The 24,194-nt window shown below is 53.2% G+C and overlaps 9 protein-coding genes and 1 non-coding gene across 10 annotated transcripts; 6 read left to right on the top strand and 4 right to left on the bottom strand.

The window, feature by feature from the left end:
* Positions 1 to 579: 579 nt before the first annotated feature.
* Positions 580 to 2,364, top strand: BDZ83DRAFT_644833 (transcription initiation factor IID, 18kD subunit-domain-containing protein). Its single transcript, XM_060509787.1, has 4 exons — positions 580 to 674; positions 862 to 951; positions 1,029 to 1,835; positions 1,894 to 2,364. Exons 1-4 carry the CDS (start codon positions 642 to 644, stop codon positions 1,897 to 1,899), a joined length of 936 nt encoding a protein of 311 aa, XP_060357322.1. The 5' UTR covers positions 580 to 641; the 3' UTR covers positions 1,900 to 2,364.
* Positions 2,365 to 2,609: 245 nt separating this feature from the next.
* On the top strand, positions 2,610 to 2,710 carry BDZ83DRAFT_t339. The gene has a single exon. It is a non-coding gene; the product is annotated as a tRNA-Ser (tRNA).
* A 546-nt stretch (positions 2,711 to 3,256) lies between these two features.
* BDZ83DRAFT_658358 (Alpha/Beta hydrolase protein) lies at positions 3,257 to 4,117 on the top strand (the record flags this gene model as incomplete). Its single annotated transcript, XM_060511034.1, has 1 exon — positions 3,257 to 4,117. The coding sequence occupies one exon, from the start codon at positions 3,257 to 3,259 to the stop codon at positions 4,115 to 4,117; it is 861 nt and encodes a 286-aa protein (XP_060357321.1).
* A 1,072-nt stretch (positions 4,118 to 5,189) lies between these two features.
* On the top strand, positions 5,190 to 6,956 carry BDZ83DRAFT_595229 (uncharacterized protein; the record flags this gene model as incomplete). Its single annotated transcript, XM_060506776.1, has 1 exon — positions 5,190 to 6,956. The coding sequence occupies one exon, from the start codon at positions 5,190 to 5,192 to the stop codon at positions 6,954 to 6,956; it is 1,767 nt and encodes a 588-aa protein (XP_060357320.1).
* Positions 6,928 to 7,558, bottom strand: BDZ83DRAFT_229579 (uncharacterized protein). Its single transcript, XM_060501798.1, has one exon. The coding sequence runs from the start codon at positions 7,381 to 7,383 to the stop codon at positions 6,985 to 6,987; it is 399 nt and encodes a 132-aa protein (XP_060357319.1). The 5' UTR covers positions 7,384 to 7,558; the 3' UTR covers positions 6,928 to 6,984.
* Positions 7,559 to 8,784: 1,226 nt separating this feature from the next.
* On the top strand, positions 8,785 to 10,644 carry BDZ83DRAFT_595210 (uncharacterized protein; the record flags this gene model as incomplete). The annotated part of the gene is made up of 2 exons (XM_060506775.1): positions 8,785 to 9,071; positions 9,120 to 10,644. The coding sequence occupies 2 exons, from the start codon at positions 8,785 to 8,787 to the stop codon at positions 10,642 to 10,644; spliced, it is 1,812 nt and encodes a 603-aa protein (XP_060357318.1).
* An 865-nt stretch (positions 10,645 to 11,509) lies between these two features.
* On the bottom strand, positions 11,510 to 13,576 carry BDZ83DRAFT_229485 (FAD dependent oxidoreductase). Its single transcript, XM_060501797.1, has 7 exons — positions 13,070 to 13,576; positions 12,723 to 13,003; positions 12,609 to 12,670; positions 12,415 to 12,493; positions 12,255 to 12,364; positions 11,980 to 12,204; positions 11,510 to 11,916 (listed from the first exon to the last, which is right to left on the bottom strand). The coding sequence occupies exons 1-7, from the start codon at positions 13,469 to 13,471 to the stop codon at positions 11,774 to 11,776; spliced, it is 1,302 nt and encodes a 433-aa protein (XP_060357317.1). The 5' UTR covers positions 13,472 to 13,576; the 3' UTR covers positions 11,510 to 11,773.
* Positions 13,577 to 16,299: 2,723 nt separating this feature from the next.
* On the top strand, positions 16,300 to 18,470 carry BDZ83DRAFT_644825 (cytochrome P450). Its single transcript, XM_060509786.1, has 5 exons — positions 16,300 to 16,502; positions 16,615 to 17,406; positions 17,460 to 17,774; positions 17,836 to 18,002; positions 18,085 to 18,470. Exons 1-5 carry the CDS (start codon positions 16,329 to 16,331, stop codon positions 18,242 to 18,244), a joined length of 1,608 nt encoding a protein of 535 aa, XP_060357316.1. The 5' UTR covers positions 16,300 to 16,328; the 3' UTR covers positions 18,245 to 18,470.
* Positions 18,471 to 19,211: 741 nt separating this feature from the next.
* BDZ83DRAFT_758866 (glycosyl hydrolase) lies at positions 19,212 to 21,782 on the bottom strand (the record flags this gene model as incomplete). The annotated part of the gene is made up of 4 exons (XM_060515105.1): positions 19,212 to 19,998; positions 20,053 to 20,461; positions 20,510 to 21,073; positions 21,128 to 21,782. 4 exons carry the CDS (start codon positions 21,780 to 21,782, stop codon positions 19,212 to 19,214), a joined length of 2,415 nt encoding a protein of 804 aa, XP_060357315.1.
* Positions 21,783 to 22,568: 786 nt separating this feature from the next.
* Positions 22,569 to 23,967, bottom strand: BDZ83DRAFT_644823 (NmrA-like family protein). Its single transcript, XM_060509785.1, has one exon. It carries the CDS (start codon positions 23,571 to 23,573, stop codon positions 22,650 to 22,652), a length of 924 nt encoding a protein of 307 aa, XP_060357314.1. The 5' UTR covers positions 23,574 to 23,967; the 3' UTR covers positions 22,569 to 22,649.
* Between the last annotated feature and the right edge of the window lie 227 nt (positions 23,968 to 24,194).

Raw genomic sequence — 24,194 nt, 5'->3', positions numbered from 1 at the left:
CTCCGGGCCGCTATTGGGCTTGTCTCGTGATTGATCAGTCTCTTGAGGGTTTGAATGACATAGGCAGTGGCTTCTTTCGCGATCTGCTTTCTAGAACCGTCAAAGCTGGCGACAACGCTGTCGACGGACCGTGCAATGGTCAGAAAGACGTCTTTCCGTGCCTCGTACTGTCTAGCTTCTTCTGCAAGGGCTGTCAAGACGGACCCTGTGGCAGATCCGCTCGGAGCAGATGCGGTAGAGGCTGCGGGCCCCTCGGCCGAGGTAGGGGCGTCGGTGGTGGCATCAAGCTGGCTTCCCGTTAGGCTGGGCCGGGTCGGCTGTGCCTCGGCGTCGCGGCGTCGCTTAGCTCTTGAGGTGGGGTTCGGCTCCGGAGGTGTCCCGGAGCCTGGTTCGGGGTCGGCTTGGTCGGCCGACATCAGTCCGGTGCCCGACGGCGGCTGTGAGGCCATCGCGGATGCGGGCTCCGGCAAGGGGAGGTGAAGAGTTTTCGGCTGTTAGTAATTTGGTGGTAGGCTCACTCATTCACTAACAGCAGATGCCAAGAAAAATTAGGCGAGAGGGAAGTTGCCTGACCATTGTCTTGCTTTACACCCACCCAACTTGCCTCGTCTTGAGTAGGATACCCGGCCCCTGTCAATGCCATGGAGCCCAAGTTCAAACAGGAGATTCAACAGGTGAGTCTTTTTAAATCATGGTGATGCCCAGACATGTTCTACCACACCTGGGGGAAAACCTTGAGTTGGCATCAGTGTATTTCAATCAGCCAACCTGCTCCTCTCCCTTTTACGACTCAATTTTCGTATCCTGATAGCTCGTACCCAAAGCAAAGCCATCTCTGACCAGTGGCACAATACAAACCAGATGATGTACATTGCAGGAGAAACACAAGACGTCTCCGTCCAGACCACCCAACTCATTGAGGAAATCATCCGAGATCAAGTCGTTCACATGGTGATTCGCCCGTGCCTCTTCTCCCCCTCGGATCTCTCTTCCCGCGATAATATCATCTACTAAATACTGGCATTCAGCTCAAAATCGCCAACGACCTCGCCGCCCGCCGTGGCACCCGCGTCTTCTCCAACAACGACCTGATCTTCCAAGTCCGCCACGACAAAGCCCGCGTCGAACGCCTCCGCATCTTCCTCACCTGGAAAGCCATCCGCAGAACCGTCAAAGATTCGGACGAAAAAGAAGGCTTCGTCGATGAAGCCGATCTCGAAGAAAACGTCGTTGCCCCCACAGACGACGCCCCCGCTGGCAGCAAGGCCAAGCTGCCTACCGTCACGCTCCCGTGGGACGCGGCGTCCTATCTCTCTGAACAAGTGACCGAGGCGAGCCAGGAGGATCTGGTGGAGATTACCAGCAACGAGGCCGCGCTGGAGAAGCTGAGGAGGAATGATGAGCGGACGAGGGATATGACTGTTGCCGAGTACGCGACGTGGTCAGAGTATCGGCACGCGTCGCTGACTTACCGCAAAGCCAAGAGGTTTCGAGAGTGGTGCGGTCTTGGGGTGATTGCAGAGAACAAGCCCAATGACGATGTTATGGATATTCTGGGGTTCCTGACAAGTGAAATGGTGCAGAATTTGACGGCGCAGGCACTCAAAGTCCAGAAGCAGGAGGCGCTCCGTCTCGGGGAGAGGACGGCGATGGCTGGGGAAGAGAGAAGTTCGAAGATAGGTTTGGGCGGGTTGTTTGCTGAACCGGAGGGTCTCAGGCAGCCAGTCGATGGGAGGCATGTCCGGATGGCATTCCAGCAATTGCAAGGAAGACCGAAGAAGAGTCGGGCGTTGCTGAATGGAACTCGACTTTGGCAACCACCCGCTCTGAGACTTGTAAGTATTTCTTAGCTGAGAATGATAAGGAGCATGCGCTGACAGGAATTTACCAAAGCTCTGAAAATGCTGTCTACTGGCTTCACTGTGTCAGCGCTGAGAGAGTTCCACGTGCTGTTGTAAAAAGATTCATATCTTCTATTGCTACCTAAGTTGATGTTTCATATTTGATGAACATATCTGAACGAATTCTAATTAATCACTGCCGTTCCTCACAGTCCGTGCAAGATACTACTGGTTCAAGAAATTCCATAGCCTGCTGCGGCTTTTTCGGAAAGCGAAAACATTCTGAACGAATCAATCAAGCCAAGAAACGTTTGTTCTTTTTATTTGGTAGACAAATAAGTCAACTCCTAATTTGGGCCATGACAGTGACGCCTTCAAGCACGGTTATTCGCTGCACTGTTGCCGCCACCACACCTTTAGGTTGCAGCGAACCAGGGGCAGTAAGTGGTCATTGCGACCGAGTAAGGTGGCTAGCTCTGCAAGATTTTCTCTGTGACATTTTGCTTCAGACTTTGATTCTTCTTTTCTTTTCTCCCAACTCACAGGATACTCATAAACTTTTCGCAAGTCTTGTCGAACAGCTTGCCAGCAGTCGCCGACGATACCTGAGGTTGACCCTTGGACGAACACAGATTTCGAGCCTCCTACCTCCGACCTTCGAGATGGGATTGTGAAGGGCGACCGGGCTCGATGGGCGGGGCGGAAAGGACGCAGCCACGGGCCGTCATGAAGGTTTTGGAGTAGGTGAAATCTCAACAACAGTCACTAGTCAAGGTGCCAGAGTGGTTAATGGGCTGCCCTGCTATCAAACCTTGATTCCAGATTAGGCAGTGGCTTCGGTCGCGCAGGTTCGAATCCTGTCCTTGACGCACCTTTCCTTTTGCACTTTTGTTTTCCATCCAGTATTACCAGGTGCTCTCTCTCTCTCTACTATTTGCCCGACTCAATTTTTGCTTTGGAGCGTTGTTGAGCTGCTGTTTGTGTGTGATGCGAGTGGGAGAAGAAGCTGGAGGCTGGAGCTGGAGCTTGAGTGGCCCGTGCCGGGTGCCTGGAGGGAAGGGTACGTATCTTGATTAGATAACCCTGGAACGTGGAATGGTGTGGAACCCACCTAAGACCATCGGGTGCCGGGCAGGAGGCAACCCCACCATTGCCAGTTCCCGAAAGCTCCCCCTCCGATCCGACCCCGCGGCCGTCACATGACGATGACGTGAAAGTCACAAAAGGTTGAGGTTGTCGTCTCTCTGATAGTAGTGACGGAAGGTCCGTCACTTCATTCCGTAGCTTTATATTCTGATCCATTGCCTCTTACGATACCCATACTTGACGTGTGTGCGTTGCGTGACACACTATCGAGCATCACCAGACACCATCTCACATCACGACCTAAGCACTCACTACAAGAGGGATTCACAATGGCATCTGCACAGCAACTCAACCTGCCCGACGGCCGCGTCCTCTCATACGACCTCTCGGGCCCGGACGCGAAGCCCGTCGTCTTGTTAGCCAACTCGCTTGCGGCGCCCTTTACGCTCTGGGATCATGTTGTCAAGGTTCTCCACGCCAACGGCTTCCGTACGCTGCGCTTTGATCAGCCGGGCCACGGCAAGTCGTCCGCGCCAAAGAAGCTCGACACCGAGTTCGAGACGATAGCCGACGACGTGCACTCTCTGGTCAAGTCGCTCAAGATTGAGAAGCTCTTTGCCTGGATCGGCGTGTCCATGGGTGCCGCTACGAGCTTCTACTTTGCGACAAAGTACCCCGGCATCATTCAAAAGGTGGCCATCTGCGACACCATCAGCTCGTCGCCCAAGCACGCCGGAGTGGAGGACTTGTTCGGCCCGCGGGCCAAGGCGGCGGGCGAGGCCGGCAACATGGAGGCCCAGGTCGACCAGACGATGGACCGCTGGTTCGGCGCCGAATGGATCAAGGCCAACCCTGAGGAGGCGGCTCGAGCACGCGGCATCATGAACCAGACTACCGTGGAGGGATTCCAGACGTGTTGCTTTGCGCTGCAGAGCGATAGCTTCGATATCCGGCCTCTGTTTGAGAGGATTGGGTCGGGTGTTGACGAGGCGTTACTGATTGTTGGTGAAAAGGACGCGAACCTTCCCCAGGCGATGCAGGAGATGCGGGACAAGGTGGAGAAGGGGTTCAGGGCGGCTGGCAAGGACAACAAGATTGAGCTCAAGTTGATCAAGAACGCGGGTCACGTCCCGTTTGTGGACAACTTTGAGCAGTTTAAGGAGGTGATTCTGGGCTACCTCAAGGCGTAATTGATGTAGTCGCGAGTCAATGGATACTTACCTAGTAGGGAACGCAAGAAAACAAAAACAGTATTATCCTTACTCTATAGGGATGTTGGAGGTTGGAGTTGAAGAAGCTATAGCAATCGGCTTCCGTTCCCAGCCTCTGGTGCCTCTTGTGGCTTTTGTGAAAATGAATTAGCAGAAAAGGGGCAGTCCTGGGAGCACAAAGACGCGGTGATTAGCCTCTCGGTGAAGGAACCAATCAAACTACTCACCACTCACCATGGCCTAGCCCATGCTTTTCACCTTCCTCACCTGAACCTTCACCGAGCCCACCTCGGTTCTCGTCTGGGCTTAGCGTCGACTCAGCCGCCCACCGCCAGCCTTTCTTTTTTCCTTGGTTTTTCCCTTCGCGGCCCAGCTTCCCCGTCCACTTCCACCTCCTCCCCAGCCCCGGCCATCCGCTGATTGTCTTCTTTTTTTGGTGTTCCGCTGGCTCGTGCTCTGCTCTGGTAGTGTTAGTGCGCCGTTCCGTTTCCATCTGCTCCCACAGCAACCGCCCACCAACCATCGCCAATACACCACCACATCCACACCACACACACACACACACACACACACACACACACACACACACACACACACACACACACACACACACACACACACACACACACACACGCTACCACCCGTCCATAGTCAACCCGTGCGCCAGACAAAGAGCGTTCGGTTGAGCACAGAGACAACACCACCAAGGAGCCTTTGCTCTCTTTTCCCCTTTCCTCTCCCCGCCACCTCGTCTCTATATCTCTGCATCGAACCCAACGCTCCACGTCTCTGTGTCGCTTCTGTCATCGCCGGCTTCTCTGAACCAATCCACGCTGCCTTGTTTCCATCGCTGACGTGGTTCTCAACGCGACGCCTCCTCTCCGCACTCACCCACCTCAAGCTTCCAGACCGGCACTTCTCTATCAGAGTCGCATACACAGCTACCCCGCGTTCTTATTGCTTCAATCAATTACCAACATTCCCACCTCTCCTCTCCGATCGCATTTCAGGCATAGCTCGCTTGCTCCGAACTATCGCTCCCACTTCCATCATGGCCACCGCCCCCGAAGCTGCGGCCCAGCAGCCCAACGACACCACAACCGTTCCCACGACACCTCAAGACAATGATGTCCTCGCATCGAACTCATCACAAGTGACACTCCCCTCTACAGAAGTGCCCGCATCGCCCGCCGATTCCAACCAATCATTCAAGACCGAAGTCAACGACGACCGTCTGAGCTCCTCCGCCGTCATTCCCTCCTCCTTGACGCCGCCCCCCTCATCACAATTGCTCGCGCACACCAGCAACGGCGCCCTACAAACCGCATACGGCACTTCCCAGCGCTCCGCTCTCTTCTCCCCGCCCGCCACAGGCCACAACGCGACTGTACGGCGAGATGGTGGTCTTGGGACCGAATACATCCCACCCGCCCCTCAGCAGGTCGTCGAAGCCACCGCAGACGAACTTCGAGCCATGATGCAGGCGAGCATCGCAGAGCACGCCAAGTTGAAGATGGAGGCCGCGCACCATAAGCTCCAGTACAACCTGCTGAGTCTTCAGGCGGACGAGGATGCCAAGAGAGCTGCGGTGGAGCACGAGATGACCCGGCGAGAGATCGAGGCCCTCAGAACAGCAGAGTACTCTCGTCATGCCGTCCGCGAACTCAGCGCCGCATCAGAGTCGGCGCAAATGAAGTATCTCCAGATGAAGATGTGGTATGAAGAGGCCATGGACGAGAATGAGGGCCTCGTGCGACGAGTCAAGATGGCAAAGAAGGTTATTTCACACAAGGAGGAGGAAATCATCGGCCTCACAGAGGAGCGCGACATGCTTTTGAACCGCATCCGGGAGAATCGGGAACACTTTCACATGCTGTGCAGCCCAGGAGGAATCTTTCACGGTGCCATGACGCCCAAGCAGGCCGCCGTCTCAACGCCCCAGCAGCCTCACCGAGCTACCCCCAAGCAGCAGACGCCTCGGTCGGCCAACCGCGAGGCCAGAGTGGTCGACCGCGACCACGGCCCCGAGCCCATTGCGGCTCTGCTGCAGGCCCTCAGCCAGGACAACAACAGCGCGCCCTCGACGCCCACGACGGCGGTCAGACCCGCGCCCCGCATGCCTCCCAAGCACACCCGAAACGCACAGTCTCTGTCTGCCCTGCCAACGACGCCGCTCTCCCGCACCCAGCGCCATGAGCAGCAATCTGGCCTCTTGCCCTCGGTGAACCTGGTCCCCCAGAGCGAGCCTCGGTACCGGTACAGCAACTCACAGATGGTTCCTGGCACGCCGCCGCTGGCCATCCAGGAGAGGGTTCAAGAGCGCGCTCGCAAGAGCCGGGAGAGCACAATTTCGGCCGATGACAACGAAGAGCTCGCCCGCCAGGCTCTCGAGTCCGTCGCCAAGTCGGCCTCGTTCCTTTCGCAAGCATCTCGCACCTCCCGTGGCGCTCGCCGTCCACTCCCCGGCGGCAGTGGCAACGAGGACGAAGAGGAAGTCTACGAGAGCCAGGCCAGCCAGGCAGCGTCTGAGATGTTGCGCCGCGATCCCCGTGAGAGCTTCGAAGTTGCCAGCTCTGTTGGCTCTCGCGACGGCACGCCTGCACCGGCCGAGAAGAGTGCCAGACTCCAGGCGAAGCTCTTCTCTGGCATTACTAAGAGTGGTGCAGACAAGCGCAAGTTCAACGGGGGTGTGTCTAACGGTCACGGTCAAGAGGCACGATCGGACATGGTGAGCCCGACCAAGAAGATGCGGGTGGGCGGTCCCCTTGGCGGCGACAACCCAAAGGTCGGACTTGGGATCCAGTACGGTTACAGTTGAAACCCGACGTACGGATAGGGTACAGACTTCAGAGTATCGCGTGTGCACTGCACCTTGCCTGTCTCTCTCTGCCAGGCCCTGATGCAAGCGCACAAGCGATCCCCGCCGCGGATGGTTCGTCCGGTGAGGTGGCTGGGTTTGGGGAGCAGAAAGCGGTGTGTGGGGATAGCACGGCGGCTGCGGCGTTGTTCCTAGCCGAGGAGGGGTCCATGTCTATGGGGGACCTTTTTTTTTTTTTCCTCTTCTTATGCCTATTTTTTGCTGCCCTTTTGCTGCAGCTACAGGGGATATTTGACGTGGCATCATGCAGGTGGGCTTTGGGCCGCGCTTTATGGAGACATATTTTTTTCGAGGAGACGAGGGAGGAGACGAGGGAGGGACACCGACAAAAGGGCAGAGTGAAGAAGAAGATGGCCAAAAATTGCATTGACGAAGATTATGATACCACTGGCCATCGCTGGCCGTCGTTTGGTTTTTGGGTTTTGGGTTTTTCTACCAGGCAGGGTTTTCGAGGGATGGATGGGATGGACAAAGTCTGTACAATACGATATTGCATTTATACATACATCAATGGGTAACGACACTTGACGACTATTGCGAACTTTGACTCTTACTCTCTCTCACCCTGATAATTTCCGGTACATCTGGTGATCGGCTGGAGGGGTCTCGACCGATGGACGGGTAGACCGACAGAACTGCCTTGGCCAGCCCAGACTCTCTCTCAGACTCTCTCGCTCACCTCTGTTCTCCATCTTGGTTAGAGTGACGCATCAACCCCTGTCAGTCCTTCAGATCCAGAACGACTGTGAACCACAAAAGCTACGAATTGGAACGAACCACCCCCTCCCCAGCTAAAGTGCTGCAGAATCCACTATCCACGCACACACAAACTCGCATGTGCCAACGGCCGATTTGCCTGCCCTTCTGATTCTCTCTCTCCAACCCGCCCATCTTCACCACCTTCCCTTTTACCTTTCGTTCGCGTGATATCCCTTTCGAGAGGCGCGCTATCCCTCATTCTCTCTTCTCATTGTATCATTCGTCTCTATTTCGCGTTAGATTCCACTCTTTTGCCTCTCTTTGGTGTACTGTACTCGTCCACTCACTTACTCATACATTCACTCATCAACCATACCCTTACAGTAGTCATAGACTCATATTCGTGGATGGACGTCCCGTCCGTGCCTAGGTCTTGACCAAAGTCTATCTTGACCGCCGATCGGAAACACCTTCTTCTACGCGCATCTGCAAGACTTGCATACATACATTCATACCTTACAGACTACTTTTTTCTTCTCCTTTTTGTCTCTCAGTCTTTTTTAGTCTTTTCTGGCTGCAGCTGTTCTTTCAACTGCACCCAACCACAACCACAAACCACGACAACCCGTCTCCGAAAGGTTTCATCCTAGCTCTATAGATCGCTCCATCCTATCTTTTCCCTTTCGTCGTAACAAAATAGCCCCGAGATCTCAAAATAGGATCGTGCTCTCTTTCTACTTTGTCTTCGGAGGAAGTCAAATTGCAGCCTTCAGCAGCAACGCAAACTGACCATCGTGCGGCCTTTTTCACTCACCGCCAGCCCCCCAGCCCACTCACCCCGCGCCAAGGGTCCCCTCCCCTTTCGCATCCCTCCGACTCCCCCCTTGCCGCAATCCGCAATCCCTCCATCCCAACCAGCGGACCAAGACCAACACTTCAAACTGCCATCATCCACGCAAAGCAACGACTCACTCCTCCATAATTCTCAGAGACGGAGCCTCACTCGAGACTTTGAACAACACATCAACTACGGTACATATACACCAACGCAGTAACTCACAACAGCACAATGAGGCATCTCCCGGCTAGTCCCCGACAAGGGTCCCCCGCCCTCGCACCAAGACGACTCTCTGAGGAACTCGGTGACTTCATGTTCTCTAGCGATGAGTACGACGATGAGGAAGAGGGAGATGAGGAAGATGAAAACTACGACGGTACCGAGACGCCTGCTTCATCGCGCAAGTCTTCACAAAGCCTAGATGGCTACTTTGACGAGGTCGACGCCTACAAGCACCAGCAGCTCCAGGACACAACCTCCGAGTCAGAACGCACCGAAAAGAAGAATGACAGCCGTCCGTCCACGGCCACTTACAACAGCCGTCCGTCTACGGCGACTCACAGCAGCCGCCCATCCACGGCGGCCTCCATGCCGCCATTCCGCCGCTCATCAACCTGTCCCGTTCTCCTCCCGGACGACTTCATCTCCAGTGCCGCCGATGAGGTCGTCAAGATCATGCCCGACCAGGCAGCGTTTATGAAGCGCATGGTGGAAGGGTGGAGAGAGATTCAAAGGCGGTCGTCAGTGAGCACCACCATATCACCAATGTCGCCGGCGAGCGCAACTTCGCCAGGCACGATAAATTTGCCAAAGAGACCGCAGACAGCGCCTTCGCCAATGTACGCGCCTCAAATGTGCTTCGCGTCATTCCCGCAGGCTGTCCCAGAACAGGATGAGTATGATAGTCCCACAGAATCGGTGGGGAGCTTTTCCAACGTGGTGGAGCGGCTGGACAAGGTCGAGGAGACGCTGGAAGAGCTGAGAGACTTGGCCAAGCAACAGGCTGGGGCAGCGATTGCATCAGCCTCGGCAAGCGTAACTGAACAGAATGCAAAGTTCGCCGTTGTGAATAAGTGCATCGACACAATCGGCAGGGTCTGTGAGAGGGAGCAGGAGGTGCAGGATAGTTCGCAGCTGGACAGGAGATGCGTCGATGCGCTGGTCCAAATCTGCGAAATGTTCGCGCGTGAGAGCGCTGACCAGGACCCTTACCGGTACGGCTCTAGCTTCATGGCCGAAGAAAGCGAGGACGACGATGTTGAGTATGAGGGCGAAGATGAGGAGGAGGCTGGAGAAAGTGAGAGTGACGGTGAAAGCGATTATGGATCCGACGACGATTATGAAGCACACCCCTTTGATTCGGATCCAACCGAGTACGAATCAGGAGACTTTTTAGGGAAATCACCAACCATCGAAACCGACAAAACCTTGCCTCCTCTGTTATCAACGAGGACAAGATCATCAACACCAACTCAAGTAGTGCCGCTGGGGACCAGAGTCGAGGCTCCCGATACGCCCCGCCGGCGGGCGCGACTGGTCCGTGAGGCCAAAGCCGAGCTTGATGCCCTCTTCTCCGAATGGGCCGAACCCAAGAACTCGTACGAAGAGCGGCATTCACGTATTGTGTACGCCACGGAGGCATATCACCTGCGCCTTGTGGACATGAAGTCAGCACACGAATGCGAGTTTAAGTGGAAAAACGAACTGATGAATTACGAAGAAAAGATGAAGGATAGAGGCGCCTTTGGTCCAAATGTGTGGCCCATCGTGGATTTGGCACTGCCCATCGCTCAATGTCTGCTAAGTGTGATGCTACTGGTGGTGCACTTCTTCGGCCTGGACTCTTGGCTCGTGGGACGGAAAGCCTTCCTTGCGTTCCTTGCCGCATGGCTGGCAAGCGTGGCCGTATTGACACGCTGTACCGAGGTCAAGGCGAGAGAAACTCTGTACAAGACGATGCTGCCTCCCGATGCCAGGGAGATGCGGAGGAGACACGAACGCGAGCTGGTGCTGCTCAAGGCGGCCCATGACCGCGCAGTTCAACGCGTCTACGCACCGGAGCAACAGTCACGGGCGGAAGACAGGAGTTAAGTGGGTGAAGAGTGTATACTAGTAGAGTGTATTAGTAGGCTTGCCGATTCAGTGAAGGAAGTCTGTCCTTAATCAAGGTCCCACCCATCCCATGTATTCCTACCGCAGTTATACCGCCTACAGTCAAGACCGATCGTGTGATTTCAAGGCCAGCAATGTCAACGAGTATCTGCTGAGGCTTGCCTCTGAAATGACATACAACGGGGCAGCTGGTGCGAGAGAGGGTGCAGGTGAAGGATTGGACAACTCCCAGGTATCTTGCTTGGGTCCTCCTCTTCGCTCAGGAACCAAAACGACGCGAGCAAGCCGGGTTGGCTCCTCTTCCCATGCTCGATGCTTGCCGCCCTGGACATCGCGTAATTTTTTGGTTCTGATAGGAGGCTGTTGAAAGTCGAGGTGAATGGGTTAGTGATGGGATGGGAGAGATGGGCGTAGCAACGCTACCTACGTTCTCATCATCGATCGTCCTCTTGTGTCTGGCCAGGCACCACAGTGTGACGCAGAAATAGAAGATGGTGGCAAGTGTCTCGACCACTCCGAGAACAACAAGAAATCGGAGCAAAGGTGAGATCTCGTCCCATTGGTCGAGGCTGCGGTCCATGACGGTGATAGATCGCCAGGTCGGCCGCGCTCCTACGTGGTCCGAATCACAGGAAGAGCTCGAGAAGCCTGCCGTTGTCGTTGAGGTTTTTAGTGATAGCTTGGGAGCAGTCGGCTGCGATAATTCGCTTGGAAAAGACAGTCAACCCTTGGAAGAGCTAGATTCAAAGAGATACCGGAATAAGAATGTTTGTCGTTCGTCGATGTGACGATAGGAAGAGGAGAAGGAGAGGAGGTAGAATCTAGGGCTGCACTCAACACCACCGACACCACAAATGTCAGGAGTGAGCGAAGGCCTCCTTACTTGAATACCATAAAGTGATCCTTGCTACTTCTTCCCTTCAATTGAGAGCCTCGTGCCTTCCTTCATCTTTCAGCATTCCAAGGTACCTTGACCGAAGTACTTCATTCAAGTAAGTGGAAAGAAGTACCCCGCGAATGAAGTCGTCGACAGCTCCAATTACACGACAGGCCCCGTATTTTCACCGTACCTCACCTCGAAGTAATCCAGTCGGAGCTCGTCTTCCTCTTATAGAAAAGCTCTATTCCCGGGCTCGTTCCGCAGAAACGCTTCGGGAAGCCTAAAGTTGGGATCGAGCTTCCGCATGTGTTCAGCCGAGTCTTCCATGATGTCGTAACTGAAGTGAAAATCATAGAAGCCACTTGGATTTGCTGCCCAATTCGATGAGATTTGTTCTTGAATCGATTCCATTAAGGGAACAGACTGTCACTCACTGGGAATACGCTCGACAGGTATGAACTCTGACGCAGCTTCCTTGATCTTCTCCGCCTCATCTTGCCCAGCGTTGCTGAAGATGGTCACCACGCTAGCCCTATTCCTGCGAATTCTTTCGAATACTTTCAATCTCTCGATTACATCGTCTTTCGAGGTTGTGTTGGATAAACACACCCCGAGGGCAACGCCGTCCTCGATGCCTTGCGCACCTCCTTGCCCCTGGTCTGCAGATAGAATGTGAGTCAAGGCATGGTAACTTGGGCAGAAGCCTTACGTGGAAGCATTGGGTGAGCTGCATCCCCAATCAGAACCGTGCAACCCTTGCTCCATCTTGGAATGGGGGCTCTGTAAAGCAGAGGCCACTGCTTCACTTCGTTTGCCTTTCTGTCACTCATCAGCCGCCAGGCTTTGCGTTTCCTCAAGGCCTCACCTACCGAAGAAGAGCCAGTACACTGGGATGAAAATTTTCAAAAAGCCTCAGTAAGTGAGATTGGTCAACTGAGTTGTGCCAGTCTGAGGATCACAGTCAGCTGCTCGTTCTTTCAGGCCAGCAAACCGAAGCTCAGATGCCCGTGGTTGTCTCTGATCTGCGTGCCCCCTGCGCGATTACGAAGGCAGGCATACTTACCTTCTCTGCTCGAAGGGTCGAATTCGTTGTGGAAAATGGCAATACAGTTGAGCACCTCACCGCTATAGCGCGTCAGTCGAAGATTCAGTGTGCCATTCCGACTGATCAACATACTCTCTACACGGATACGTGACAATTCTCTTGCCGTTCCCGAGAAATATCCTAAAGCCACCAGCTCCATCTTTGAACAGCTTGGAAGTGATCGGATCCAAAAGTACAGCATCCATGGGTATCAAGAACCGGTAGCAAAAGTTGTCTTGCGCCGCCGGGAACGCGGGATTGGGCGACCCAAGAATCGCCTCGACGCCGCCGCTGTGGATGCCATCCGCAACTACCACGAGGTCCGCAGAAACGACTGTTCCGTTCCGAAGAGTAAAGCTGGCAGCATCCGGATTCTGAGTACATCATTAGCATGTTGATGTCTCTGCACAGAGTTAGATTCCTAAGCCACGCAAGCTCACATAATTCGTCACTTCACTCCGCAACTTGAACGTCACAGGCGGGCCGCCGTCAGCCGCAATCACCATCCGCTTCAATTCCTCATGCAAATCGACCCGGTGCGCAAAGTACCATGGCGATCCGTAACTATTTGCAATGGCCCCAAGGTTGAGTTCGTGGGTCACCTCCAAGGTATCCCCTCGCATGAGCCGGCTGCCCGTGGCCATCACGAACCTCGCTCTCACCGGGTCCATTCCCAGAGCCACTAGCGGACGTGACGCGTTCGTCTGCACGTTAATCGCGGCCCCGATCTCGTTGTTCAGCGACGTCTTTTCGTATAACGTCACAGAATGGCCTGCTCGCCGGAGCGCGATGGCTGCTGTGAGCCCGGCAATTCCACCGCCGATGATTGCAATATTCAGCATGATGCACCAAACGTACGAGAACAGGCGCTCTCAATCGATACAGTGAGTCGCAGATTGTTGATCTCGAATCTTCTCACAGGCTTACCAGCCACTACCAAAAGACGAGGTGAAGCTGGACACAGGTCGAGGAAAGGAGGGGTAATCGCATGTTTCCGAGGGGACAAACGCCGAACTTTATCACCTGCTTTCGGGAACATAACCTGCTGTAAGTATGAGAAGGAGGCGTCGTCTTATGTTGCAGCTCAGATGCTGTCTCACGGACTGGCGTCAATGGCCGCTAAGTAACCGGCAAGCCACTCGATCCATCGTGGGGGAGGATTTTGCGGTCAGACATGCAGCAGATCCTGGTCTGCACGATGTCTATGTCGGATGGGGATTTGACAGCTATAAATGCTTCAATAATGCCAAACACTTGATGGCGGCTTTTCAATTCCAAGCCTCATTTTCAGCCCTTGAGACAAAGTTTTCTGCCCATCATGAATTGCGCCAAGACTTTCCCTCACCACCAAAGGCCTGTATCTGCTGCAAAGAGGCCTGTCGGCCGAAGGTCTTCGGATCGGACCGATCGTGGGGAAGTCCTGGTCATGACCCTGCGGTTTGCTTGCAAGCCAGCCGAAACTTTACGGGACCCCAGCAGAAGTCTATTGACCAATTGTTCGGGCAGAATATCTTGATGCGGAAGGGCATGTTCGTTGGTTTGAATTAGATATTTGACATATTTTGTGGGCACACAACAGAGGGCTTAGATTCTGCAATCTGCGATGCGAAAGTGTTGAAAGGGGTGTTGCACGTAAATATACTGACGGCGCAGTTTCATGGCTGTCAAGACAGCGTGCGTGGCTGGGGCGAAGCTTCGGACGGATGTGCCAATCAAGGGCAGAAGCTTCACTCGAGTCTTCTGGAAAACAGGGTCGATGTGTGTAGAGATGAACGTAAACATGAATGGTTCCGGAAATGGATGTTGCCTTTATCAACCCCCGTGGGCAAAATGAGGAGTTGACACCATCATGAGACTGTGACGTGAAGTCTATTCGTGAATGCGTGGCGGGAGCTTCGATGTTCACTCAACGCACATGCTCACATGAGTCTGGAGTGGGGAAAGACGAGCCTGGAGTTGGAACCGGAGTAGAACCGGAGTAGAACCAGAGGTTTCGCTTGAAGACATGGAGAGCAACGAAAGACTTGAAATCGAAGACGTGACAACACGGAGGGAAAGGAGATGGTCGAGAGGAGAAGAGAGGCGTCGCTACGCAATCAGAACAGGTTCATATCAACACAGCCAGCATTCCTTATCGATAAGGAGTGGGGGAGCTGGAGAGTTTATTTGCAAGAGTTTTCCGCGTAAAGTCGGCGCTCGTCAATCCTCCGACTTGGCACAGCTAACAAACTATGAGGTAACTGCAAGGGGCAAAGCCGAGCAGCATTCAATCCCGGATTCGTTATGTTCTCCGAGGCGTTGCTAAATTCCCGAAAGCTTGTGAGTCGCAATAACTCATCACTCCCGGCTCCCGCGAAAACCATGATTTCTTCGTACCCCAAGCGATATCAATGGTCATCATCAAATCTGTGTCTTCAGCCATTGCAGAGAGAAACTCCGCTCATCATGTGTTTCGTCGGTCTTAGCAAGTCAGCAAAATGCGTTATTGCCATCGTGTCTCATTCACTGCCACGACCGCTTGCGAGTTGCCAGTGGCGATCTCTTGGAAGCCCATCTCGGGGTCGGTCTCGGGATGTCGATGTCATCCAAAAACCCGTCGCAGAGATTGGGTGTTCATCCAGCTTGACGGGACGTCGTACTGATCTGCAGCCAGCTCTCGAATCAGCAAACTCGTCAGGTCTCCAATGACAAGTCCGCCTGCGTCTCGTCTTTCGTCACGGTTGTCCGCCCCCCCCCCCCTCGCACATACACACACACACACACACACCATACAAAGCACGAGTAATGAATCCTTGGATGGGCACTCGGTGGAGAGAAGGGTTCGAACTTCGAGGCTAGCTTGAGCCAAGACGGACCCCAAAACAACCCACTCAACGGCCCAGATCCCCGCGTAAAAGCAGTAAAGCTGCCACGGCATCGTAATTATGCCTTTCTGATTCGTCGAATCCCCCTCCCCCCCCCCCCCAAAATGCAACTTGGCACATCCCAAGACATTTGATGGCAACTGAACCGTTGCAGCGTTCCCGGTTCCTCTTTGATCACCCCCTTTACACTATGCACGCATGGCACGGAGCACCCCGTCCACGGTGCCATACGATCGACGACCACGATGGAAGGGTCCCAGTGTGCGAGACCGAACACGAGACCGATCCCTTTTCTTTAGACGACAGCGTTGCAAGACTTGCTTTACAGGCTACAGGCTACTGTTGCCTTGCCCTGGAGGAGGCAGGCAGTAAAGCATTGATCACCGGCTGCGGGCCGCGACAGCTAAGCTACTGCTACTGCTACACTAATGTGATCCACGCCGAGGATGGTCACCATTTGTTCGACATGTCGGTAATTGTAGTGAAACGCCATGGGTGGGGTTCAAGTTTCTCCCACAGAAGAAAGAGAAGGCATCCAAAGCATGGCATACTGGGGGCGGGACAGCCATGGAATGGAGATGGAGGGTCGCTTGTCACACGCCATTCCTCTGCAAAACATGGGACCTGAGAGAAACCGGTCCAAGACCAAGTTCAAATGGTATCCTAAAGTCCGCCGCCATACCATGATGCCATAGGGGAAACACAGAGGAAGATACACACCCCTCCCCGCCTTTAAGGCTTAGACATCTTAATCATCGTACTCGTAACTCGCACTCGTCTGAACTTGTGAGTCTGAAGTCGAGAATAAAACCAGCTCGATGGAACGCCCTGCCTTATGTTGATATTTGAGGTCTGGTTGTCAACTCATTCTTGCACTCTGCACCTTTCGCCATTTCCTCTCTCTCCATCTCTGTCGCATCCTGGTATTCACAGAGAACCGATTCTTTTCGCAAACATGAAATTATTAGAACTTGGCTTCGTCAACACTCTAGGCCTGTTAGTAGGCGTTGTGAGTCCCCGTCTCCCGCTCTACCCCGGCCGGCACTTGAAAGCTTGATTTTTTCAGCTCCGTGAGGCTACACTAAACAACCGAACACCGCAATCTAACAAACTTTCTGCAGTACGTCGCCTACCAGCTCGCTCAAGCATTCTACTGTCTCTTTCTCCACCCGCTCCGAAAGTTTCCTGGCCCGATATGGATGCGCACATCCCGCATCCCGTTCTGCTACAAGCTGCTCACCGGAACGCTCCCCTTTGACATGCTCGACCTGCACAGGCGGTACGGCCCGGTCGTGCGCATTGCCCCCGATGAGCTCGCCTTCCACGACTCCCGCGCCTGGAAGGAGATCATGGGCCACAAGACTCAGGGCGGCGCCGAGATGGAGAAGTCGCTCAAGTTCTACCGCTCCGTTCCCGGTGCACCCTCCGATATCGTCAGCTCTGATCGCGAGGAGCACACTGTTCTGCGCAGGTCCCTGGCCCACGGCTTCAGTGAGAGGAGCATGCGCGACCAGCAGCCCATGATCAAGGGATATGTCGACCTCCTCATCCAGAGACTCCATCAACACGGAGATGACGGCGCTAAGCCCCTCGACTTGGCCGCCTGGTACAACTACACTACTTTCGACGTTATCGGTGACCTGGCTTTTGGTGAATCTTTCGGCTGTCTCGACGGCTCAGATTACCACCCCTGGGTTGCGGCGATTTTCCAGATGGCGCGATTGGGCACTGTTTTGCAGACTGGAAAGCACTACCCTTTTGTTATGAAACTCATAATGTCCATGGTTCCCGAGAAGGCCAAGCGCGAAAGAGCGCACCACGAAGAGTTTACCGAGGCGAAGCTCAGACGTCGCATGGATTTAGGTTCGCGTCCTGATCTCATCGAGGGCCTCTTGAAGAAGAAGGAGGACTGGGTACGATGTTTCAATCCTTTCGAGGGAAGCAAAAGACTAACATCATTTGACAGAACATGACTTTTGAGAAGCTTAAGGCCAACAGCAGCATTCTCATCATTGGCGGATCTGAGACCACGGCGACACTGCTTTCCGGCGTAACATACTACCTGCTCACGAACCCCGACGCGCACAAGAAGTTGACCGACGAGATCCGTTCCACATTCAAGGAAGAGAGCGAAATCGACTTCACTTCCGTCAGCAACCTGCCCTACCTCCTCGCATGTCTCGAAGAGGCGCTCCGCCTTTACCCTCCAGTTCCCATCGGACTGCCCCGCATTGTCCCTAAGGGAGGCGCGACTATCGCGGATCACTATGTTCCCGAAGACGTACGTACAACTCCTTAAGTCCCAAAGTAACTGGACTGAAATTGACAACTGAGCTTTGCAGACAACTGTTTCTGTCTACCAGTGGGCTATGTACCACTCTGAGAAGAACTTCCGCGACCCCTTCGGCTTCCACCCCGAGAGATGGATGCAAGATCCCGTATTCGCCAGCGACGACAAGGAGGCCTTCCAGCCGTTCCACGTCGGACCCCGCAACTGTATTGGAAGAAAGTACGTAATTCCAGGATCTCTTACAGAGTTTGAATTTGGAAATCATTCGATAAGTGATTGCTGACATGGATTGCCCACTCAGCTTGGCGTACGTTGAGATGCGCCTCATTCTCGCTCGCATGTTGTGGAACTTCGACATCAAGATTGCCGATGACAGCCGTGACTGGGCTGGCAGACAGAAGATCTACCTGCTTTGGGAGAAGGGACCTTTGAACGCCTACCTGAAGCCGGTCAGGCGTTGAACCCATCCCTTAGACATTTGACGGAACGTAAACCAGGAATCATGCGGTTCCGTGGCTCTCTATCTTCCCATACTCGACACGACACTCACACATAAGTTCTACACATAGACTACAAGTTACATAGCTCTTGGGCATTTTAGGCGTATTTCTTATTAGCCACGAATAGTATTTTTATATTTTAGTTCATACCATCAGTCCTAAACAATGAAGACTTTTCAAGAAAGAGACAATGCTCAGACAGCTCAATGACACGTCTCAACGACAAGCAGCATTTGCAATCGAACTGCAACTCGCGGGCTTCTTCTTGCAAAGACAGAACCTAACACACCTATGACGCTAGAACCAAACATTGGCAAGGTGTCTACATGTAATGCAATTTTTCTCTACTTACCTACTAGTGATGATCGGCCCAGTTCATCGAAGTTATTGTGTCTCTAAACCCTGCAGATGGAGACTGCCCCTCCCGAATCTCAGATCAACTTTGAGGTGACAGGCCATTTACGAGAATCCCTGCGAGTCATTGCGAAAGCGAATGCGCGGAGATTGAAAACAAGACGTTGTGTTTCGAAGGTCCCATTCGCCACTGTGACTTGCCCCTTGAGGACACTACAGCTGCATATGCGGCCCAGGGAACCTGATTAGATCACATTAATTCTATCCTTAAATCCGCTTGGACGTGCAGTTCCACAATAAGTTGACTCATGAAGACGAAATAACGCATACCTACACATCTCCTTTCAGATCCGCGGTGTGATTCCGAAGCAAGAATGAGATATTATAGCAGAACATACCTCATTACAAAGTTGACAGCTACACTGTGAGTTTATCAAAATAAAGTTAAGGTGATTAGATGACACTCTGCACTATGATGTCTACTTATGGTGTAAATTCGGCGAGATTAGTACAAGATTAAGTACATATCATACCATATCTGCATATCTGTGTACCTGAACTGGAAACCAAGCTCTCAAAGAGCACCCGGGCTGGGCGGCAACTCGCCCGAGTCCCACTCCGCGGGCTCCGCGCCCAACACAAACTCAAGCAGACCTCCCTCCTTGTTCTCCCCGAGCAGGTCTTCGTGAGTAACCCAACTCTTATCCCACTCCTTTCCGTTAACCTTCAGACTCTGAACATACGGGCCTTGCTCAAGACCAGTTGCGGTAATCCGTAAGAGTCCGCCATCCGAGCCTAGACGGATACTAATTTCCTCAAATCGTGGCGAAAGAACGAGGTAGACGGGCTGCGTGACAACCGGGTACAAGCCGAGCATGTTCCACACGAGCCAGCTGCTCATACTTCCCGCATCATCATTGCCGGGGATGCCGCTCGCACCGACATGGTAATAGTCGTCGACAATATGCTTGCTCCTCATCACGCTCTTCCATTGCCGGCGTCCAACGTAGTTGTACAAGAACGGCGTCATGAAGCTGGGCTCGTTTCCGGGGTTGTAAATCATATCTCCGATTCCGTTATTTCCTTGGTCCTGCTCGGCCAACCCGGGTATGAAGCTCGTGTCGAGTCGATGTTCAAAGCTGGCGGGTCCCCCCATCAAGGTTATCAGGGTGGACATATCGTGCGGAGCGGTGAAGCTGTACTCCCATGGCGTGCCCTCATAAGATATGGCCTCCCAGTTGCACTCTCCGCATTCGAGTGGACTGTAGCCTGGGAGAACTGTGCCGTTGGGTTCGAGGGGAGCGAGGAAGCCGGTGAAGTTGAGTGCCTTAGCATCCTTGAGCCAGATCTTTTGCCAGCCACTGATACCGTGAGTGATGGTCCTCATGACATAGGTGAAGGAGAAGAGAACTTACGTGGAGCGGTTCAGATAGGTTGCCGCCTCCTCGGGTGCCTCGCCCTTGGCGATTTGCGATACGGCAAAGTCGTTGAGAGAGTACTCGACGGTCTTGCTCACGCTTCTGCCATAGTTGACAGATACGTAACCATACTTCTTCCAGTCATCCAATGCACCCCTTCCCTCCTTGGTGCTCCCTGTTGGGTCATTGAAGTCAAAGTTGTTGTATGGCTGTACCTCCGCATTGGTCCGCACAGCGGCATACCCATCCGCCCAGTTGATGAGCCCATTAGTGTCAAGTTTCTTGACATAGGCATCTGCGAGAACGTTGTCGGAGTTGGAACCACCCTGAACTCGGCCATTGTGGTTGTGGCTGCGACCCTCTGGCAGGAATCGCTCATGTCGCCAAATGTCGATCATGGCTCGGACTGGTCTTGTAAGTATCTGTCACAACCATCGGGACTCCGGATACTTACTCATATCAACCTGACGGCTGGGTAAGATCAACGAGATGAGTGCGTGAGTGCAGCGGAAGGTGTCCCAAAGCGTGTAAAAGTCGTCGTAATACGGCTCTTCAGTCGCCCAGTGAGGGTTTTCGCCAGTTCGGTCAGAAGGCATCAGGTGCGCATGGTAAAGCCCAGTGTATAGCATCTCCAACTGCGTCTGGTTCTCGGTTTTGACATCAACCTTAGAAAGGACTTCGTTGTTCCATTGAGTCTTTGCCTCGCTGACCGTCTGATTGAGGTCGTTGTGGGGAATTTCGTCTTTGATGAATTGACAAGCTTTCTCTGACGAGATCCACGAGACTCCCACTTTGGAAGTCAGGGTAGCGACACTAGATGGGAACGTAAAGATGCCTCCAACTCGGTCGGCGTACTGGTATCCATCTACGCCGCCTTTAATTGACGTGTCATTATTGTAGAATGGCTTGACATCTGTGGTATTGGGCCAGTACGGGTCCGTGTAGATGCCAGAGAAGAGTCCAACTTCTTCGGGCACGTTATCAAATTGTCCACAGAAGTAAACCTTGAAGTCGCCGCCTTTCCGAGTCAACGTTAGCTTTCATTTCCAAGACATATTGCATAATAACTTACCAAGAGACCAGCCTTCCCTGTACACGCCATAGCCAGTGTACGAAGAACCATCGTCGCTGTGTTCCAAAAGACCGTTGCTGTACCATTGAGACTCCTTGCCACGAGTTGGCAGGTAGTGGCTCAAATCTACCAAGATGTGGCGGCCACCGTCGCTAGGGAACTCATACTTGATGATACCAACGTGCATGCTGGCGCTCATCTCAGCTGTGACGCCACTTTCTAGAGACGTCTTGTAGTATCCGACCTCGGCGACATCGTGCCCAGCTCTTGGCTGCATGTAAGTCAAGTTGTCGAGTAGATTGACCCCTTCCAAGGTCGTGAGAGGCATTTGTGGGATCAGCCCATAAGTCGGAGCGCCTCCCGTGCCGCTGACGTGCAACATGGAAATTGCTGTGACATTTCCTTCAACGGTGTAACCCGCGTTGGCTTGATACCTGGTATCCCATCTCGTGGTGTCGATGCCGATTTTCACGGCTCCGAACGGAAGTGTTACGCCGGGGAACGTGTTCCCGCCTTGATAAGATGACCCAGGCTCGGGGCCCTCGGTGCCAAGAAATGGGTCGACGTGAGGCGTGTAGTCGTTTGCTTGCACGAGTCCGGAAAGGCTGGCCGCGGCGCCACTGAAGCCAATGGCAAACTTGTAAAGCACTCCCATGATCGTTTCATTCACGCTGTACAGAGAGCATCAAGAACCAACATCCCACCGGCTGATGCGGGTAGCCGCTTCTTATTACATTTTGGCGGGTAGCATTGACCCGAAGCGTTGGATTCTGGGGTGGTGATCTACAACCTTGGAAGTTGTTTATATCCACTTTCCCCGCATACAACGACAGACATGATGGGGAAGTGCCGGCAGACGATACTTGGATTGGTTAGTACGCCGGCATCGTTAGATTATCGAAGAATGTTTTTGTGTCCCCTCTCCTTGGCAGGCCCGTTGCAGTCTGTATGATGTCGTTGTTCTTCGCTTGCCTGACTAAAGCTCCAAGATCTTTGTTGTACATAGCAGTAGCTAGTAATCACGTTTGAGGAGAACACAATCGAATCGCTTATCTCCTACGTATCTTTTTGCTTCAAGAATGGGCACTGTAGTGATTTTTCATCAAATGTCTAATTGCTGCTAGTCATGAAGGGCTTTCTGAGTTTACGGTTAAATTCAAAATAAATCACTTGATTTATCCACTGCCCCGTCTCTGCGGGGCAGCGCCGGTTCCGGACCCTGCTACACCAGTCATTCAGATCGTGATGATGCAGAGAATGAGAAGGAAGGGCATTTTGACGCATAAGATGAGATACCGCTGTTCTTTGGAGAATGACAAAAAGAAAAAGAAAAAACGGTTACGGAAGAAGAAGGGTTATGTACAATCATAGCATCTCGCATCATAGACACAAGCTATAAAGTCTTGCGTACTTTTCATTCGAAATGCGAAAACGTATTACCAGTTCTCAAACACGCTCAATGACCTAAAATACTGCTACTACTCCCAAAACTACAAAATTCGTATTGCGTCTTTCCATGAGGCTAATTTTCAGGCAAGCACTCCAGAAGCTGAGCCTTATCTCTCTGCAACGCCTCCTCAATAGACCCCAGAGGCATGCCAAACTTCTCCCCGACATCCTTTGAAGACTGGGTAGTCCAGCTGAGATCCTTCACATTGGACATGAGATGGAACTTTTGGCCAAACACGCTGATGCCCAGTTTTTCCAGCTCCTCGGGAGTTCGCTTGGTTACTCCCACCTTTCTGCCGCTCACCTTGACGAGAATGTCGCGCACTTCCTCCATGGTGTAAAGTTCATTCCCCATGTTGATCTCTTGGCCATTGAACTTTGTAGGGTTCTGCAGGGCTGCTGCGGCATACTTGCCAACGTCGTTGGCGTCCGTGTAAGGCACGCGAGCACCGTTGAGAAGAATGTCGTCGATTTCTCCATGAGTAGGGAGCCGAGGGTAGTTGCCGTAAGCACCCGGCACGAAGAAGTCGAAATGGAGGACAGCGGGGCGGAGAATGGTGTACGATTTGAACCCCCCGGTCCGGACGATTTCCTCGACTTCAGCCTTGGAGGAGAAGTACTGGTGTAGCTGGATTTCCTTGATGATATCGTCATCCCAGAAGGCCTTGTCCCCCGTGCCGTGGGTCGTAGCTGCGACAACAGTTTCGATGCCGGCTTTCTGGCAGGCTTCGACGATGGTCTTGGCCTGCAAGGCCTCCAGACCTGGGTATGGGAACGTATTGAGGAAAGCTCCCCTACAGCCTTGGGCTGCTTGAAGAATATCTTCCAAGTTCTTGCTTTCTCCTTGGAAGAGGGTGATGCTGGGATGTTGAAGGCTGGGTTGGACTTTCTGGAGGTCGCGAACCACCGCGTGGATCTTGGCACCCGCTTGGAGAAGATGGGAGATGACCGAGCGGCTCTGCTGGCCAGTTGCTTGAGTGATGAGATAGGTGGTCATCTTGACTGTTTCTTATATATGGTTTGTGTGGTACGAAGCTATTGAAGTAGCAGAAAAGTAATGTTTTGGATGAAGCTGTGTAGTGATTTCTGCTCAACAATGTGAGGTCGAACACAAACATTTTATATCCAAGCGAGAGCACCATCGCTCTGACCTTATAGCAATTGAAACGCCTATTCTGTTGATTCATAATGCTCAGTGACTTGCGCATACTGAGGATTTGCTGGCGCCCAACCGTGGCGTTTGTCGCGAGAGGTGACGGGTAAAAATGAAGTCCGAAGTCAGCAAACCGCCCAAAACGGACAAGCGGCGAGATGCACAAGGCTCTTAGCCTCGATGAAAGTTGCTTCCTGTGGGGTAAGTGATAGAAGGGAAGGATTCGGGGATCCTTTCGTAATGCATCTTTAAGAGGCTTAGAGGACAGCTTACAAATGGCTAGTCTTACTTACCTGCATGCGACTACATAAACGTCAGCGACCCAGCGACAGCAACTTTCTCCGAGCCCTAGCTTCTGGGATTGTCATGCATATTGTGAGCTGCATCATATATCGATTCGACCCGACAACAGTGACCACTGAAGTCTTCCCAGAAGATGCCGGCGCACCCGTTGCCGCAATGAAG

Source organism: Colletotrichum acutatum (assembly GCF_030867785.1).
Source record: "Colletotrichum acutatum strain CBS 112980 chromosome Unknown BDZ83scaffold_278, whole genome shotgun sequence".
Lineage (NCBI taxonomy): Eukaryota > Fungi > Ascomycota > Sordariomycetes > Glomerellales > Glomerellaceae > Colletotrichum > Colletotrichum acutatum.
This window is presented reverse-complemented; position numbering and strand designations above follow the sequence as displayed.

Bases quoted from the DNA above. Each gene is read 5' to 3' on its own strand.
- BDZ83DRAFT_644833 (XM_060509787.1), top strand. From the start codon at position 642: ATGGAGCCCAAGTTCAAACAGGAGATTCAACAG. The intron at 675-861 runs GTGAGTCTTTTT...AATACAAACCAG, and splicing joins TCAAACAGGAGATTCAACAG to ATGATGTACATTGCAGGAGA. The intron at 952-1,028 runs GTGATTCGCCCG...ACTGGCATTCAG, and splicing joins GAGATCAAGTCGTTCACATG to CTCAAAATCGCCAACGACCT.
- BDZ83DRAFT_229579 (XM_060501798.1), bottom strand. From the start codon at position 7,383: ATGCAATTTTTGGCCATCTTCTTCTTCACTCTGCCCTTTTGTCGGTGT.
- BDZ83DRAFT_229485 (XM_060501797.1), bottom strand. From the start codon at position 13,471: ATGCTGAATATTGCAATCATCGGCGGTGGAATTGCCGGGCTCACAGCA. The intron at 13,004-13,069 runs GTGAGCTTGCGT...TGATGTACTCAG, and splicing joins GGAGTGAAGTGACGAATTAT to AATCCGGATGCTGCCAGCTT. The intron at 11,917-11,979 runs GTGAGTGACAGT...CGAATTGGGCAG, and splicing joins ACCTGTCGAGCGTATTCCCA to CAAATCCAAGTGGCTTCTAT.
- BDZ83DRAFT_644825 (XM_060509786.1), top strand. From the start codon at position 16,329: ATGTTGATATTTGAGGTCTGGTTGTCAACTCATTCTTGCACTCTGCAC. The intron at 16,503-16,614 runs GTGAGTCCCCGT...AACTTTCTGCAG, and splicing joins TAGGCCTGTTAGTAGGCGTT to TACGTCGCCTACCAGCTCGC. The intron at 17,407-17,459 runs GTACGATGTTTC...ATCATTTGACAG, and splicing joins TGAAGAAGAAGGAGGACTGG to AACATGACTTTTGAGAAGCT.
- BDZ83DRAFT_644823 (XM_060509785.1), bottom strand. From the start codon at position 23,573: ATGACCACCTATCTCATCACTCAAGCAACTGGCCAGCAGAGCCGCTCG.